Source organism: Eucyclogobius newberryi, unplaced genomic scaffold (assembly GCF_026437365.1).
Source record: "Eucyclogobius newberryi isolate DKJ021-1_F unplaced genomic scaffold, fEucNew1.0.hap1 SCAF_1, whole genome shotgun sequence".
Taxonomy (NCBI): Eukaryota; Metazoa; Chordata; class Actinopteri; order Gobiiformes; family Gobiidae; genus Eucyclogobius; species Eucyclogobius newberryi.
The window spans coordinates 40,639,293-40,657,668 of NW_027315723.1; the positions used below are offsets into that span (position 1 = coordinate 40,639,293).

General features: G+C 44.1%; 1 protein-coding gene across 1 annotated transcript; it reads left to right on the top strand.

Moving 5' to 3' along the window:
* Positions 1-130: 130 nt before the first annotated feature.
* On the top strand, positions 131-17,722 carry dcps (decapping enzyme, scavenger). The gene is made up of 6 exons (XM_072451780.1): positions 131-372; positions 922-1,072; positions 6,353-6,498; positions 9,170-9,283; positions 10,164-10,274; positions 16,980-17,722. Exons 1-6 carry the CDS (start codon positions 163-165, stop codon positions 17,244-17,246), a joined length of 999 nt encoding a protein of 332 aa, XP_072307881.1. The 5' UTR covers positions 131-162; the 3' UTR covers positions 17,247-17,722.
* The last annotated feature ends 654 nt before the right edge of the window (positions 17,723-18,376 follow it).

The following is an 18,376-nucleotide window of genomic DNA, read 5'->3' on the forward strand; positions in this document are numbered from 1 at the left end:
GCCGTAAGAGCCGCAGAGAGGAGCCGTAAGAGCCGCAGAGAGGAGCCGTAAGAGCCGCAGAGAGGAGGATGACACTCCATACCGGGAGGTGGCGGTAATGCGCCTTTAGTTTCATGCCGAAGACGGGTGCACATCTCGCCGTAACACCGGACCCAAACAAACATGGCGGACAAACGTGACCTGGAAGAAGCCGAAACAACAGTGTTTTCTGCTCAAACCAAAAAGCGCAAAGCGGATTTAGAGACTAAAAACGGCAAAGGAAACGAGAAAGACGAAAGTTCTGACGAGTGTGAAAATGTTCTGCGCACGTTTGAAACTTCCGCCGTTTTGAGCGAATCTGCGCGCGAGAAAAACATCTTCGTGCACGGAAAGGTCATTCATTCTGTCTTTATTCACTTCAGACGTCATTATTATTATAACCCTTTTATTCTTTTATTGTGAGGCGCGTGTCATGAGATGAAAACACTTAATGTGGTGTTTAATAGTCATGAATAAATATAGGGTAAAGGCTTAAATGTATATGTGAACGATTATTGGTTCAATAATTATGCAGTTTTAGTCCTGGTTTAGTTCTGGTTTAGACCTGGTTTAGTTCTGGTTTAGACCTGGTTTAGTTCTGGTTTAGTTCTGCTTTAGACCTGGTTTAGTTCTGGTTTAGTCCTGGTTTAGACCTGGTTTATTTAAGTTAAAGTGAACCATTATTTGTTCAATATTTATGCAGTAATAGAATACGTTGTATTTATCTGATCAAACAGTTATTAACATATTTGAACATGAATAAAGGTTAAAAGAGTCTAAATCAGGACTAAATCAGGACTAAAACACAGACATCTGTATTTTGCCCTTTTATAACAAGTATAATAACAGTATATTTTTCACTGTATCACTAAATATCCACATATTTACCGTGTGGTTGGTCAGATGTGGGGTCAGGACGCGGTGGTCATCCTGGAGAAGACCCCGATCCAAAGAGACGTCCTGTCCCAGATGTTCAGTGAGTCCAGCCTGAAGCTGCAGATGAAGAACGACATCTACAGCACCTTCCAGCTGCAGGCGCCGGCCCACCTCAACGGTACCGAACCTGAGCGGTACCAGACCTGACCTCAACGGTACCGAACCTGAACGGTACCGAACCTGAACGGTACCAGACCAGACCTGAGCGGTATCAGACCTGACCTGAGCGGTACCTGACCAGACCTGAACGGTACCGAACCTGAACGGTACCAGACCAGACCTGAGCGGTATCAGACCTGACCTGAACGGTACCGGACCTGAGCGGTACCGAACCTGAGCGGTACCGAACCTGACCTGAACGGTACCAGACCTGAACGGTACCGAACCTGAGCGGTACCAGACCAGACCTGAACGGTACCAGACCTGACCTGAACGGTACCAGACCAGACCTGAGCGGTACCAGACCAAATCAAATCAAATCAATTTATTTTTGTAAGGCCCAAAATCACAACAACAGTTGCCTCTGAGGGCCACAGGGAGAAATGAATCAACAATGTCTGTGGTGGCGAGGGACGATGTCCCAGGGTCCTCTGTCCTTAGACTCTCCTTCTCGGCCAGGAAAAACTACAAAAAAAACCTCTTTGGGAAAAAAGCGTAGAAACCTGGAGGAGTTCCAGTGAAGGAGAGATCCGACTCTCACAGACGGACAGACGGACACGAGGAGACTGGAGCTGGAGCCACTCTTCAGGCAGATGAGGGACCGTCCACACAGGGCAGGGACCACTTCACCAGGGGAGGGGCATCTGGGTCCACAGGTCCTCAGGAGTGAGAAAAAGAAAAAGAAGGTGGTGAACAGTTTGCAAGTGGAATCAAAAAATAAATATTGTTTGATAGCATAAGTAGTCAGAAGAAGAGGACAGTGCTCAAGCTGTCATACTTCCCCCAGCATAGTTGCTGCTAGGGCAGCGTAGCTAAAGCTGTGGGTTTATGTTTCTGTTCCTAACTAGTCTGACCATAAGCGATTTCGAAGAGGAACGTTTTAAGCCTGGACTTAAATGAAGAGACTGTGTCAGCATATTTAACATGGGTCGGGAGCTGATTCCATAACACAGGGGCTTGGGAGCTAAACGCTCTACCTCCTACTGTACTTTTAGAGACTCTTGGCACCACCAGAAGGCTCTACCTCCTACAGTACTTTTAGAGACTCTTGGCACCACCAGAAGGCCAGCATTCTGAGAGCGAAGAGCTCTGTTTGGATGATATGGTTCTATAGCATCTTTGAGGTAGGATGGGGCCATGTCATTTATGGCTTTGTAGGTCAAGAGTAGAATTTTTAATTTGATTCTAGACTCGACGGGGAGCCAGTGAAGAGACTCCAGCACCGTGTGCTCTCTTCTTTTTGTTCCTGTTAGTAATCTTGCTGCTGCATTTTGAACCAGTTGAAAGCTTTTTATGGAGCTTTTAGGACACGCTGCAAGCAGGGAGTTACAGTAGTCTAATCTAGTCGTTACAAATGCATGGATAAGTTTTTCGGCATCACTTTTAGGCAGGATTCTTCTGATTTTGGCTCTTGTTGCACAAATGGAAATAGGCTGTTTTACAAGCTTGATTTATATGAGCTTTAAATGAGAGCTCCTGGTCAAATAAGACTCCAAGGTTTCTTACAGTAGAACTGGAGGCTACACTGACATTGTCCAGATCAGACCTGAATGGTACCAGACCTGAACGGTACCGAACCTGACCTGAACGGTACCAGACCTGACCTGAACGGTACCGAACCTGAACGGTACCGAACCTGAGCGGTACCAGACCAGACCTGAACGGTACCAGACCTGACCTGAACGGTACCAGACCAGACCTGAGCGGTACCAGACCAGACCTGAACGGTACCAGACCTGAACGGTACCGAACCTGACCTGAACGGTACCAGACCAGACCTGAACGGTACCAGACCTGACCTGAACGGTACCGAACCTGAGCGGTACCGAACCTGACCCGAACGGTACCTGAGCGGTACCGAACCTGACCTGAACGGTACCAGACCGGACCTGAACGGTACCAGACCGGACCTGAACGGTACCACACCGGACCTGAACGGTGCCAGACCAAACCTGAACGGTACCAGACCAAACCTGAACGGTACCAGACCAGACCTGACCTCAACGGTACCAGACCAGACTGAACCTCAACGGTACCAGACCAAATCGAACCTCAACGGTACCAGACTGAACCTCAACGGTACCAGACCAAATCGAACCTCAACGGTACCAGACCGGACCTCAACGGTACCAGTCCAGACCTCAACGGTACCAGACCAAATCGAACCTCAACGGTACCAGACCAAATCGAACCTCAACGGTACCAGACTGAACCTCAACGGTACCAGACCAAATCGAACCTCAACGGTACCAGACTGAACCTCAACGGTACCAGTCCAGACCTCAACGGTACCAGACCAAATCGAACCTCAACGGTACCAGACCGGTCCTCAACGGTACCAGTCCAGACCTCAACGGTACCAGACCAAATCGAACCTCAATGGTACCAGACCAAATCGAACCTCAACGGTATCAGACTGAACCTCAACGGTACCAGACTGAACCTCAACGGTACCAGACCAAATCGAACCTCAACGGTACCAGACCGGACCTCAACGGTACCAGACTGAACCTCAACGGTACCAGACCAGACCGGACCTCAACGGTACCAGTCCAGACCTCAACGGTACCAGACCAAATCGAACCTCAACGGTACCAGACCAAATCGAACCTCAACGGTACCAGACTGAACCTCAACGGTACCAGTCCAGACCTCAACGGTACCAGACCAAATCGAACCTCAACGGTACCAGACCAGACCGGACCTCAACGGTACCAGACCAAATCGAACCTCAACGGTACCAGACCAGACCGGACCTCAACGGTACCAGACCAAATCGAACCTCAACGGTACCAGACTGAACCTCAACGGTACCAGACCAAATCGAACCTCAACGGTACCAGACTGAACCTCAACGGTACCAGACTGAACCTCAACGGTACCAGACCAAATCGAACCTCAACGGTACCAGACCGGACCTCAACGGTACCAGACTGAACCTCAACGGTACCAGACCAGACCGGACCTCAACGGTACCAGACCAGACTGAACCTGAACGGTACCAGACCAAATCGAACCTCAACGGTACCAGACTGAACCTCAACGGTACCAGACCAAATCGAACCTCAACGGTACCAGACCGGACCTCAACGGTACCAGTCCAGACCTCAACGGTACCAGACCAAATCGAACCTCAATGGTACCAGACCAAATCGAACCTCAACGGTACCAGACTGAACCTCAACGGTACCAGACTGAACCTCAACGGTACCAGACCAAATCGAACCTCAACGGTACCAGACCGGACCTCAACGGTACCAGACTGAACCTCAACGGTACCAGACCAGACCGGACCTCAACGGTACCAGTCCAGACCTCAACGGTACCAGACCAAATCGAACCTCAACGGTACCAGACCAAATCGAACCTCAACGGTACCAGACTGAACCTCAACGGTACCAGACTGAACCTCAACGGTACCAGACCAAATCGAACCTCAACGGTACCAGACCGGACCTCAACGGTACCAGACTGAACCTCAACGGTACCAGACCGGACCTCAACGGTACCAGACCAGACTGAACCTGAACGGTACCAGACCAAATCGAACCTCAACGGTACCAGACTGAACCTCAACGGTACCAGACCAAATCGAACCTCAACGGTACCGGTCCAGACCTCAAAGGTACCCGACCAAATCGAACCTCAACGGTACCAGACCAAATCGAACCTCAACGGTACCAGACTGAACCTCAACGGTACCAGACCAAATCGAACCTCAACGGTACCAGACTGAACCTCAACGGTACCAGACCAAATCGAACCTCAACGGTACCAGACTGAACCTCAACGGTACCAGTCCAGACCTCAACGGTACCAGACCAAATCGAACCTCAACGGTACCAGACCAGACCGGACCTCAACGGTACCAGACCAAATCGAACCTCAACGGTACCAGACCGGACCTCAACGGTACCAGTCCAGACCTCAACGGTACCAGACCAAATCGAACCTCAATGGTACCAGACCAAATCGAACCTCAACGGTACCAGACTGAACCTCAACGGTACCAGACTGAACCTCAACGGTACCAGACCAAATCGAACCTCAACGGTACCAGACCGGACCTCAACGGTACCAGACTGAACCTCAACGGTACCAGACCAGACCGGACCTCAACGGTACCAGTCCAGACCTCAACGGTACCAGACCAAATCGAACCTCAACGGTACCAGACCAAATCGAACCTCAACGGTACCAGACTGAACCTCAACGGTACCAGACTGAACCTCAACGGTACCAGACCAAATCGAACCTCAACGGTACCAGACCGGACCTCAACGGTACCAGACTGAACCTCAACGGTACCAGACCGGACCTCAACGGTACCAGACCAGACTGAACCTGAACGGTACCAGACCAAATCGAACCTCAACGGTACCAGACTGAACCTCAACGGTACCAGACCAAATCGAACCTCAACGGTACCGGTCCAGACCTCAAAGGTACCCGACCAAATCGAACCTCAACGGTACCAGACCAAATCGAACCTCAACGGTACCAGACTGAACCTCAACGGTACCAGACCAAATCGAACCTCAACGGTACCAGACTGAACCTCAACGGTACCAGACCAAATCGAACCTCAACGGTACCAGACTGAACCTCAACGGTACCAGACCAAATCGAACCTCAACGGTACCAGACTGAACCTCAACGGTACCAGACCAGACCGGACCTCAACGGTACCAGACCAAATCGAACCTCAACGGTACCAGACTGAACCTCAACGGTACCAGACCAAATCGAACCTCAACGGTACCAGACTGAACCTCAACGGTACCAGACTGAACCTCAACGGTACCAGACCAAATCGAACCTGAACGGTACCAGACCGGACCTCAACGGTACCAGACTGAACCTCAACGGTACCAGACCAGACCGGACCTCAACGGTACCAGACCAGACTGAACCTGAACGGTACCAGACCAAATCGAACCTCAACGGTACCAGACTGAACCTCAACGGTACCAGACCAAATCGAACCTCAACGGTACCAGACCAGACCTCAACGGTACCGGTCCAGACCTCAACGGTACCAGACTGAACCTCAACGGTACCAGACCAAATCGAACCTCAACGGTACCAGACCAGACCGGACCTCAACGGTACCAGACCAGACCGGACCTCAACGGTACCAGACCAGACCTCACTGGGACAGGAACTTCTCCTGATCATAACCTACTGAATAATCACACAGGACTTACAGATGAAACTTATATAAAATGTGTTTGTCCAGAGATCAAGGCGACGCTGGTGTTTCCGGCGACTCAGAAACACATCCAGAAGTATCAGCGTCAGGAGAGTTTCCTCCTCGAGGAGACGGCCCAGGATTATCTCTCCATCACCCTGCCCTTCATCCAGGAGCAGCGCTTCAGCGTGCAGGTCTGTGTGTGTCCGGAGGAGGCGCTGTAGTGTCCAGAGGAGGCGCTGTAGTGTCCAGAGGAGGCGCTGTAGTGTGCAGAAGAGGAGCTGTAGTGTCCAGAGGAGGCGCTGTAGTGTGCAGAGGAGGCGCTATAGTGTCCAGAGGAGTGTCCAAAGGAGGCGCTGTAGTGTCCAGAGGAGTGTCCAAAGGAGGCGCTGTAGTGTCCAGAGGAGTGTCCAAAGGAGGCGCTGTAGTGTCCAGAGGAGGCGCTTTAGTGTCCAGAGGAGGCGCTGTAGTGTCCAGAGGAGGCGCTGTAGTGTGCAGAGGAGGCGCTGTAGTGTCCAGAGGAGGCGCTGTAGTGTCCAGAGGAGGCGCTGTAGTGTGCAGTGGAGACGCTGTAGTGTCCAGAGGAGGCGCTGTAGTGTCCAGAGGAGGCGCTGTAGTGTCCAGAGGAGAGGAGGCGCTTTAGTGTCCAGAGGAGGCGCTGTAGTGTCCAGAGGAGGCGCTGTAGTGTGCAGAGGAGGAACTGTAGTGTCCAGAGGAGGCGCTGTAGTGTCCAGAGGAGGCGCTGTAGTGTCCAGAGGAGGCGCTGTAGTGTCCAGAGGAGTGTCCGAAGGAGGTGCTGTAGTGTCCAGAGGAGGCGCTGTAGTGTCCAGAGGAGGCGCTGTAGTGTCCAGAGGAGGCGCTGTAGTGTCCAGAGGAGGCGCTGTAGTGTCCAGAGGAAGCGCTGTAGTGTGCAGGTCTGTCCAGAGGAGGCGCTGTAGTGTGCAGGTCTGTCCAGAGGAGGCGCTGTAGTGTCCAGAGGAGGCGCTGTAGTGTCCAGAGGAGGCGCTGTAGTGTCCAGAGGAAGCCCCGTAGTGTGCAGGTCTGTCCAGAGGAGGCGCTGTAGTGTGCAGGTCTGTCCAGAGGAGGCGCTGTAGTGTCCAGAGGAGGCGCTGTAGTGTGCAGAGGAGGCGCTGTAGTGTCCAGAGGAGGCGCTGTAGTGTCCAGAGGAGTGTCCGAAGGAGGCGCTGTAGTGTCCAGAGGAGGCGCTGTAGTGTCCAGAGGAGGCGCTGTAGTGTCCAGAGGAGGCGCTGTAGTGTCCAGAGGAAGCGCTGTAGTGTGCAGGTCTGTCCAGAGGAGGCGCTGTAGTGTGCAGGTCTGTCCAGAGGAGGCGCTGTAGTGTCCAGAGGAGGCGCTGTAGTGTCCAGAGGAGGCGCTGTAGTGTCCAGAGGAGGCGCTGTAGTGTCCAGAGGAAGCCCCGTAGTGTGCAGGTCTGTCCAGAGGAGGCGCTGTAGTGTGCAGGTCTGTCCAGAGGAGGCGCTGTAGTGTCCAGAGGAGGCGCTGTAGTGTGCAGAGGAGGCGCTGTAGTGTCCAGAGGAGGCGCTGTAGTGTCCAGAGGAGGCGCTGTAGTGTCCAGAGGAGGCGCTGTAGTGTCCAGAGGAGGCGCTGTAGTGTCCAGAGGAAGCGCTGTAGTGTGCAGGTCTGTCCAGAGGAGGCGCTGTAGTGTGCAGGTCTGTCCAGAGGAGGCGCTGTAGTGTCCAGAGGAGGCGCTGTAGTGTGCAGAGGAGGCGCTGTAGTGTCCAGAGGAGGCGCTGTAGTGTCCAGAGGAAGCGCTGTAGTGTGCAGGTCTGTCCAGAGGAGGCGCTGTAGTGTGCATGTCTGTCCAGAGGAGGCGCTGTAGTGTCCAGAGGAGGCGCTGTAGTGTGCAGAGGAAGCGCTGTAGTGTGCAGAGGAAGCGCTGTAGTGTCCAGAGGAGGCGCTGTAGTGTCCAGAGGAAGCGCTGTAGTGTCCAGAGGAGGCGCTGTAGTGTGCAGAGGAGGCGCTGTAGTGTCCAGAGGAAGCGCTGTAGTGTCCAGAGGAGGCGCTGTAGTGTCCAGAGGAGGCGCTGTAGTGTGCAGAGGAAGCGCTGTAGTGTGCAGAGGAGGCGCTGTAGTGTGCAGAGGAAGCGCTGTAGTGTCCAGAGGAGGCGCTGTAGTGTCCAGAGGAGGCGCTGTAGTGTCCAGAGGAGGCGCTGTAGTGTCCAGAGGAAGCGCTGTAGTGTGCAGCTCTGTCCAGAGGAGGCGCTGTAGTGTGCAGGTCTGTCCAGAGGAGGCGCTGTAGTGTCCAGAGGAGGCGCTGTAGTGTGCAGAGGAGGCGCTGTAGTGTCCAGAGGAGGCGCTGTAGTGTCCAGAGGAAGCGCTGTAGTGTGCAGGTCTGTCCAGAGGAGGCGCTGTAGTGTGCATGTCTGTCCAGAGGAGGCGCTGTAGTGTCCAGAGGAGGCGCTGTAGTGTGCAGAGGAAGCGCTGTAGTGTGCAGAGGAAGCGCTGTAGTGTCCAGAGGAGGCGCTGTAGTGTCCAGAGGAAGCGCTGTAGTGTCCAGAGGAGGCGCTGTAGTGTGCAGAGGAGGCGCTGTAGTGTCCAGAGGAAGCGCTGTAGTGTCCAGAGGAGGCGCTGTAGTGTCCAGAGGAGGCGCTGTAGTGTGCAGAGGAAGCGCTGTAGTGTGCAGAGGAGGCGCTGTAGTGTGCAGAGGAAGCGCTGTAGTGTCCAGAGGAGGCGCTGTAGTGTCCAGAGGAGGCGCTGTAGTGTCCAGAGGAGGCGCTGTAGTGTCCAGAGGAAGCGCTGTAGTGTGCAGCTCTGTCCAGAGGAGGCGCTGTAGTGTCCAGAGGAAGCGCTGTAGTGTGCAGCTCTGTCCAGAGGAGGCGCTGTAGTGTGCAGGTCTGTTTGTGTCCAGTGGGTTTATAACATCCTGGAGAAGAAGGCGGAGTCTGAGAGGATCGTGTTTGAAGATCCAGATCCAGAAACGGGCTTCGTCCTCCTGCCCGACTTCAAATGGAACCAGAAACAGGTCAAGAGAGAATTCTACTATCACATATGGTTTAGTCCTGGTTTAGACCTGGTTTAGTCCTGGTTTAGACCTGGTTTAGTCCTGGTTTAGACCTGGTTTAGACCTGGTTTAGTCCTGGTTTAGTCCTGGTTTAGACCTGGTTTGGACCTGGTTTAGACCTGGTTTGGACCTGGTTTAGACTTGGTTTGGACCTGGTTTAGACCTGGTTTGGACCTGGTTTAGTCCTGGTTTAGACCTGGTTTAGACCTGGTTTGGACCTGGTTTAGTCCTGGTTTAGACCTGGTTTAGATCTGGTTTAGACCTGGTTTAGACCTGGTTTGGACCTGGTTTGGACCTGGTTTAGACCTGGTTTAGTCCTGGTTTAGTCCTGGTTTGGACCTGGTTTAGACCTGGTTTAGTCCTGGTTTAGACCTGGTTTGGACCTGGTTTGGACCTTGTTTAGTCCTGGTTTAGACCTGGTTTAGACCTGGTTTAGTCCTGGTTTAGTCCTGGTTTAGTCCTTGTTTAGACCTGGTTTAGGCCTGGTTTAGTCCTGGTTTAGTCCTGGTTTAGACCTGGTTTAGTCCTGGTTTAGTCCTGGTTTAGTCCTGGTTTAGTCCTTGTTTAGACCTGGTTTAGGCCTGGTTTAGTCCTGGTTTAGTCCTGGTTTAGACCTGGTTTAGTCCTGGTTTAGTCCTGGTTTAGTCCTGGTTTAGTCCTTGTTTAGACCTGGTTTAGTCCTGGTTTAGTCCTGGTTTAGTCCTGGTTTAGTCCTGGTTTAGTCCTGGTTTAGTCCTTGTTTAGACCTGGTTTAGACCTGGTTTAGTCCTGGTTTAGACCTGGTTTAGTCCTGGTTTAGTCCTGGTTTAGTCCTGGTTTAGTCCCTCTCTCTCTGTTGCAGGTGGATGACTTGTACCTCATTGCGATCTCTCACATTCGGGACATAAAGAGCCTCAGAGACTTGAGCTCAGAACATCTGCCTCTGCTCAAGAACATCCTCCACAAAGGACAGGTGAGAGGCTAATGCTAATGCTAATTCTCCACCAGTGTTACCTGTACAGGTGAGAGGCTAATGCTAATTCTCCACCAGTGTTAGCTGTACAGGTGAGAGGCTAATGCTAATTCTCCACCAGTGTTAGCTGTACAGGTGAGTGGCTAATGCTAATTCTCCACCAGTGTTAGCTGTACAGGTGAGAGGCTAATGCTAATTCTCCACCAGTGTTAGCTGTACAGGTGAGAGGCTAATGCTAATGCTCCACCAGTGTTACCTGTACAGGTGAGAGGCTAATGCTAATGCTAATTCTCCACCAGTGTTACCTGTACAGGTGAGAGGCTAACGCTAATGCTCCACCAGTGTTACCTGTACAGGTGAGAGGCTAACGCTAATACTCCACCAATGTTACCTGTACAGGTGAGAGGCTAACGCTAATGCTCCACCAGTGATACCTGTACAGGTGAGAGGCTAATGCTAATGCTCCACCAGTGTTACCTGTACAAGTGGGAAGCTAACGCTAACGCTAATACTCCACCAGTGTTACCTGTACAGGTGAGAGGCTAACGCTAATGCTCCAACAGTGTGGAGGCTAACGGTGGGCTGCAGACTATATAAATACTATATAAATACTGCTTGCAGACTATATAAATACTGCGTGCAGACTATGTAAATACTATATAAATACTGCGTCCAGACTATATAAATACTGCATGCAGACTATAAATACTATATAAATACTGCTTGCAGACTATATAAATACTGCGTGCAGACAATATAAATACTGCGTGCAGACTATATAAATACTATATAAATACTGCGTGCAGACTATATAAATACTATATAAATACTGTATGCAGACTATATAAATACTGCGTCCAGACTATATAAATACTGCTTGCAGACTATATAAATACTGTGTGCAGACTATATAAATACTATATAAATACTGTATGCAGACTATATAAATACTATATAAATACTGTATGCAGACTATATAAATACTATATAAATACTGTATGCAGACTATATAAATACTATGTAAATACTGTATGCAGACTATATAAATACTGCGTCCAGACTATATAAATACTGCTTGCAGACTATATAAATACTGCGTGCAGACTATAAATACTATATAAATACTGCTTGCAGACTATATAAATACTGTATGCAGACTATATAAATACTATATAAATACTGCGTGCAGACTATATAAATACTGCGTGCAGACTATATAAATACTACTTGCAGACTATATAAATACTGCGTGCAGACTATAAATACTATATAAATACTGTATGCAGACTATATAAATACTGCGTGCAGACTATATAAATACTACTTGCAGACTATAAATACTATATAAATACTGTATGCAGACTATATAAATACTGCGTGCAGACTATATAAATACTGCATGCAGACTATAAATACTATATAAATACTGTATGCAGACTATATAAATACTGCTTGCAGACTATAAATACTATATAAATACTGCGTGCAGACTATATAAATACTATATAAATACTGCGTGCAGACTATATAAATACTATATAAATACTGCTTGCAGACTATATAAATACTACGTGCAGACTATATAAATACTGCGTGCAGACTATATAAATACTATATAAATACTGCTTGCAGACTATAAATACTATATAAATACTTCTTGCAGACTATATAAATACTACGTGCAGACTATATAAATACTGCGTGCAGACTATATAAATACTGCGTGCAGACTATATAAATACTATATAAATACTGCGTGCAGACTATATAAATACTTCTTGCAGACTATATAAATACTGCTTGCAGACTATAAATACTATATAAATACTGCTTGCAGACTATATAAATACTATATAAATACTGCTTGCAGACTATATAAATACTATATAAATACTGCGTGCAGACTATATAAATACTATATAAATACTGCTTGCAGACTATATAAATACTATATAAATACTGCTTGCAGACTATATAAATACTATATAAATACTGCTTGCAGACTATATAAATACTATATAAATACTGCTTGCAGACTATATAAATACTGCGTGCAGACTATATAAATACTTCTTGCAGACTATATAAATACTGCTTGCAGACTATATAAATACTATATAAATACTGCTTGCAGACTATATAAATACTATATAAATACTGCGTGCAGACTATATAAATACTGCTTGCAGACTATATAAATACTATATAAATACTGCTTGCAGACTATATAAATACTATATAAATACTGCTTGCAGACTATATAAATACTATATAAATACTGCTTGCAGACTATATAAATACTATATAAATACTGCTTGCAGACTATATAAATACTATATAAATACTGCTTGCAGACTATATAAATACTATATAAATACTGCTTGCAGACTATATAAATACTACATAAATACTGCTTGCAGACTATAAATACTATATAAATACTGCTTGCAGACTATATAAATACTATATTAATACTGTATAAATACTCTACAGACTATACAAGTACTCTATGCAGACTATATAAATACTATATAAATACTGCTTGCAGACTATATAAAGACTATATAAATACTGCTTGCAGACTATATAAAGACTATATAAATACTGCGTGCAGACTATATAAATACTATATAAATACTGCGTGCAGACTATAAATACTATATAAATACTGCTTGCAGACTATATAAATACTACGTGCAGACTGTATAAATACTGCGTGCAGACTATATAAATACTATATAAATACTGTATGCAGACTATATAAATACTATATAAATACTGCTTGCAGACTATAAATACTATATAAATACTTCTTGCAGACTATATAAATACTACGTGCAGACTATATAAATACTGCGTGCAGACTATATAAATACTTCTTGCAGACTATATAAATACTGCGTGCAGACTATATAAATACTATATAAATACTGCTTGCAGACTATATAAATACTGCGTGCAGACTATATAAATACTATATAAATACTGCTTGCAGACTATATAAATACTATATAAATACTGCTTGCAGACTATATAAATACTTCTTGCAGACTATATAAATACTGCTTGCAGACTATAAATACTATATAAATACTGCTTGCAGACTATATAAATACTGCGTGCAGACTACATAAATACTATATTATTAATTATAAATACTCTCTACAGACTATACAAATACTCTATGCAGACTATATAAATACTATATAAATACTGCTTGCAGACTATATAAATACTACATAAATACTGCTTGCAGACTATAAATACTATATAAATACTGCGTGCAGACTATATAAATACTATATAAATACTGTATGCAGACTATATAAATACTATATAAATACTGCTTGCAGACTATATAAATACTACATAAATACTGCTTGCAGACTATAAATACTATATAAATACTGCGTGCAGACTATATAAATACTATATAAATACTGTATGCAGACTATATAAATACTATATAAATACTGCTTGCAGACTATAAATACTATATAAATACTGTATGCAGACTATATAAATACTATATAAATACTGCTTGCAGACTATAAATACTATATAAATACTGCTTGCAGACTATATAAATACTATATAAATACTGCTTGCAGACTATAAATACTATATAAATACTGCTTGCAGACTATATAAATACTATATTAATACTGTATAAATACTCTCTACAGACTATACAAATACTCTATGCAGACTATATAAATACTATATAAATACTGCTTGCAGACTATATAAATACTATATAAATACTGTATGCAGACTATATAAATACTGCTTGCAGACTATATAAATACTATATAAATACTGCTTGCAGACTATAAATACTATATAAATACTGCGTGCAGACTATATAAATACTATATAAATACTGTATGCAGACTATATAAATACTATATAAATACTGCGTGCAGACTATATAAATACTTCTTGCAGACTACATAAATACTGCTTGCAGACTATAAATACTATATAAATACTGCTTGCAGACTATATAAATACTATATTAATACTGTATAAATACTCTCTATGCAGACTATATAAATACTATATAAATACTGCTTGCAGACTATATAAATACTATATAAATACTGTATGCAGACTATATAAATACTATATAAATACTGCGTGCAGACTATATAAATACTTCTTGCAGACTATATAAATACTGCTTGCAGACTATAAATACTATATAAATACTGCGTGCAGACTATATAAATACTATATAAATACTGTATGCAGACTATATAAATACTATATAAATACTGCTTGCAGACTATATAAATACTATATAAATACTGTATGCAGACTATATAAATACTATATAAATACTGCGTGCAGACTATATAAATACTTCTTGCAGACTATATAAATACTGCTTGCAGACTATAAATACTATATAAATACTGCTTGCAGACTATAAATACTATATAAATACTGCTTGCAGACTATATAAATACTATATAAATACTGCGTGCAGACTATATAAATACTTCTTGCAGACTATATAAATACTACTTGCAGACTATATAAATACTGCGTGCAGACTATATAAATACTTCTTGCAGACTATATAAATACTGCGTACAGACTATATAAATACTATATAAATACTGCGTGCAGACTATATAAATACTTCTTGCAGACTATATAAATACTGCTTGCAGACTATAAATACTATATAAATACTGCGTGCAGACTATATAAATACTATATAAATACTGTATGCAGACTATATAAATACTATATAAATACTGCTTGCAGACTATAAATACTATATAAATACTGCGTGCAGACTATATAAATACTATATAAATACTGTATGCAGACTATATAAATACTATATAAATACTGCTTGCAGACTATAAATACTATATAAATACTGCGTGCAGACTATATAAATACTATATAAATACTGTATGCAGACTATAAATACTATATAAATACTGCTTGCAGACTATATAAATACTGCTTGCAGACTATATAAATACTATATAAATACTTCTTGCAGACTATAAATACTATATAAATACTGCTTGCAGACTATAAATACTATATAAATACTGTATGCAGACTATATAAATACTATATAAATACTATATAAATACTATATTAATACTGTATAAATACTGCGTGCAGACTATAAATACTAAATAAATACTTCTTGCAGACTATATAAATACTGCTTGCAGACTATATAAATACTATATAAATACTGTATGCAGACTATATAAATACTGCGTGCAGACTATATAAATACTACTTGCAGACTATATAAATACTACTTGCAGACTATATAAATACTGCGTGCAGACTATATAAATACTTCTTGCAGACTATATAAATACTGCTTGCAGACTATAAATACTATATAAATACTGCGTGCAGACTATATAAATACTATATAAATACTGCGTGCAGACTATATAAATACTTCTTGCAGACTATATAAATACTGCTTGCAGACTATAAATACTATATAAATACTGCTTGCAGACTATAAATACTATATAAATACTGCTTGCAGACTATATAAATACTATATAAATACTGCGTGCAGACTATATAAATACTTCTTGCAGACTATATAAATACTGCGTGCAGACTATATAAATACTACTTGCAGACTATATAAATACTGCGTGCAGACTATATAAATACTGCGTACAGACTATATAAATACTTCTTGCAGACTATATAAATACTGCGTACAGACTATAAATACTATATAAATACTTCTTGCAGACTATATAAATACTACGTGCAGACTATATAAATACTGTATGCAGACTATATAAATACTGCGTGCAGACTATATAAATACTGCTTGCAGACTATATAAATACTGCGTGCAGACTATATAAATACTATATAAATACTATATTAATACTGTATAAATACTGCGTGCAGACTATAAATACTATATAAATACTGTATGCAGACTATATAAATACTGCGTGCAGACTATATAAATACTTCTTGCAGACTATATAAATGCTGCTTGCAGACTATAAATACTATATAAATACTGCGTGCAGACTATATAAATACTATATAAATACTGTATGCAGACTATATAAATACTATATAAATACTTCTTGCAGACTATATAAATACTGCTTGCAGACTATATAAATACTACGTGCAGACTATATAAATACTGCTTGCAGACTATATAAATACTATATAAATACTGCTTGCAGACTATATAAATACTATATAAATACTGCGTGCAGACTATATTAATACTATATAAATACTGCTTGCAGACTATAAATACTATATAAATACTTCTTGCAGACTATATAAATACTGCGTGCAGACTATATAAATACTGTATGCAGACTATATAAATACTGCTTGCAGACTATATAAATACTATATAAATACTGCTTGCAGACTATATAAATACTGTATGCAGACTATATAAATACTATATAAATACTGCTTGCAGACTATATAAATACTATATAAATACTGCTTGCAGACTATATAAATACTATATAAATACTGCGTGCAGACTATATAAATACTATATAAATACTGCTTGCAGACTATATAAATACTATATAAATACTGCTTGCAGACTATATAAATACTATATAAATACTGCTTGCAAACTATATAAATACTATATTAATACTGTATAAATACTCTCTGCATACTATATAAATACTGTATCCTGTCGTTCAGGCGGCCATCTTGGATACCTTTGGCGTCCCGCGCTCTAAACTGCGCGTGTACCTTCACTATCAGCCCTCGTACTTCCACCTGCACGTGCACTTCACCCGTCTGGGCTTCGAGGCTCCAGGCTGCGGCGTGGAGCGAGCTCACCTCCTGCAGGACGTCCTCCAGAACATCCAGAGCCACGCCCGCTTCTACCAGACCAGGACGCTCTACTGCCCCCTGCGGGCCGACGACAGCCTGCTCCAGAAGTACAGGGACGCAGGCAAGATCTAGACCCGCGAGAGACCCCGTGAGAGACCCACGAGAGACCCGCCAGAGACCCGCCAGAGACCCGCGAGAGACCCTGCAAGAGACCCGCGAGAGACCCCACTAGAGACCCGCCAGAGACCCGGGAGAGACCCCGCGAGAGACCCCACGAGAGACCCCATGAGAGACCCCGCGAGAGACCTGTAAGAGACCCGCGAGAGACCCCACTAGAGACCCCACGAGAGACCCCGCCAGAGACCCGCGAGAGACCCTGCAAGAGACCCGCGAGAGACCCCACTAGAGACCCGCCAGAGACCCGTGAGAGACCCTACGAGAGACCCCGCGAGAGACCCCTCGAGAGACCCGTAAGAGACCTGTGAGAGACCCCGTGGGAGACCCGTGGGAGACCCCACGAGAGACCCGCCAGAGACCCGTGAGAGACCCCTCGAGAGACCCGTAAGAGACCTGTGAGAGACCCCGCGAGAGACCCCGTGAGAGACCCACGAGGGACCCGTGAGAGACCCTGTGAGAGACCCCGTGAGAGACCCCGTGAGAGACCCCACGAGAGACCCCACGAGAGACCCCGCGAGAGACCCGGTTCAGACCCGGTTTATTCCGGTCATTCTAATGTAAATTCCATCATGTTTTTTGTACTTTTTTATCCGTCAGTTGTATTTTTATTTCATGATGTTGAAAATATAACTGAATAAATAAATAATTGACTTTGTTTTAGTTGTTTGCTTCAGTTGAGCTGACACATTGTGAACACAAGGTGGCGCCACTGTCACAGATGTGGAGAGTTTATGTTCCTTTTTTACACATAAAATGACATAAAATGTTGTTTGTGATTTACTTCAGACCAAACTAAACCTGGATCAAATCTACTACAATGAAAACTGAGTTTTGGTTTTAGAGCTGGAACAGAATCAGATGAAGTTTTGTTTTTGTCAGAAAATTAAAAATCATCTAAATTCTGATACCAACATAAAACCAGAGAAACATGTGAAATAATGTCTTTCATCAGAGAAATAACTGCAACTGGAGTTTATCCTGGACCCGCAGGTCCTGGACCCGCAGGTCCAGGACCCGCGGGTCCAGGACCTGCGGGTCCAGGATTTTGGAGCTTCAGAAACATCTCGTGTCAAACTTGAATCTTT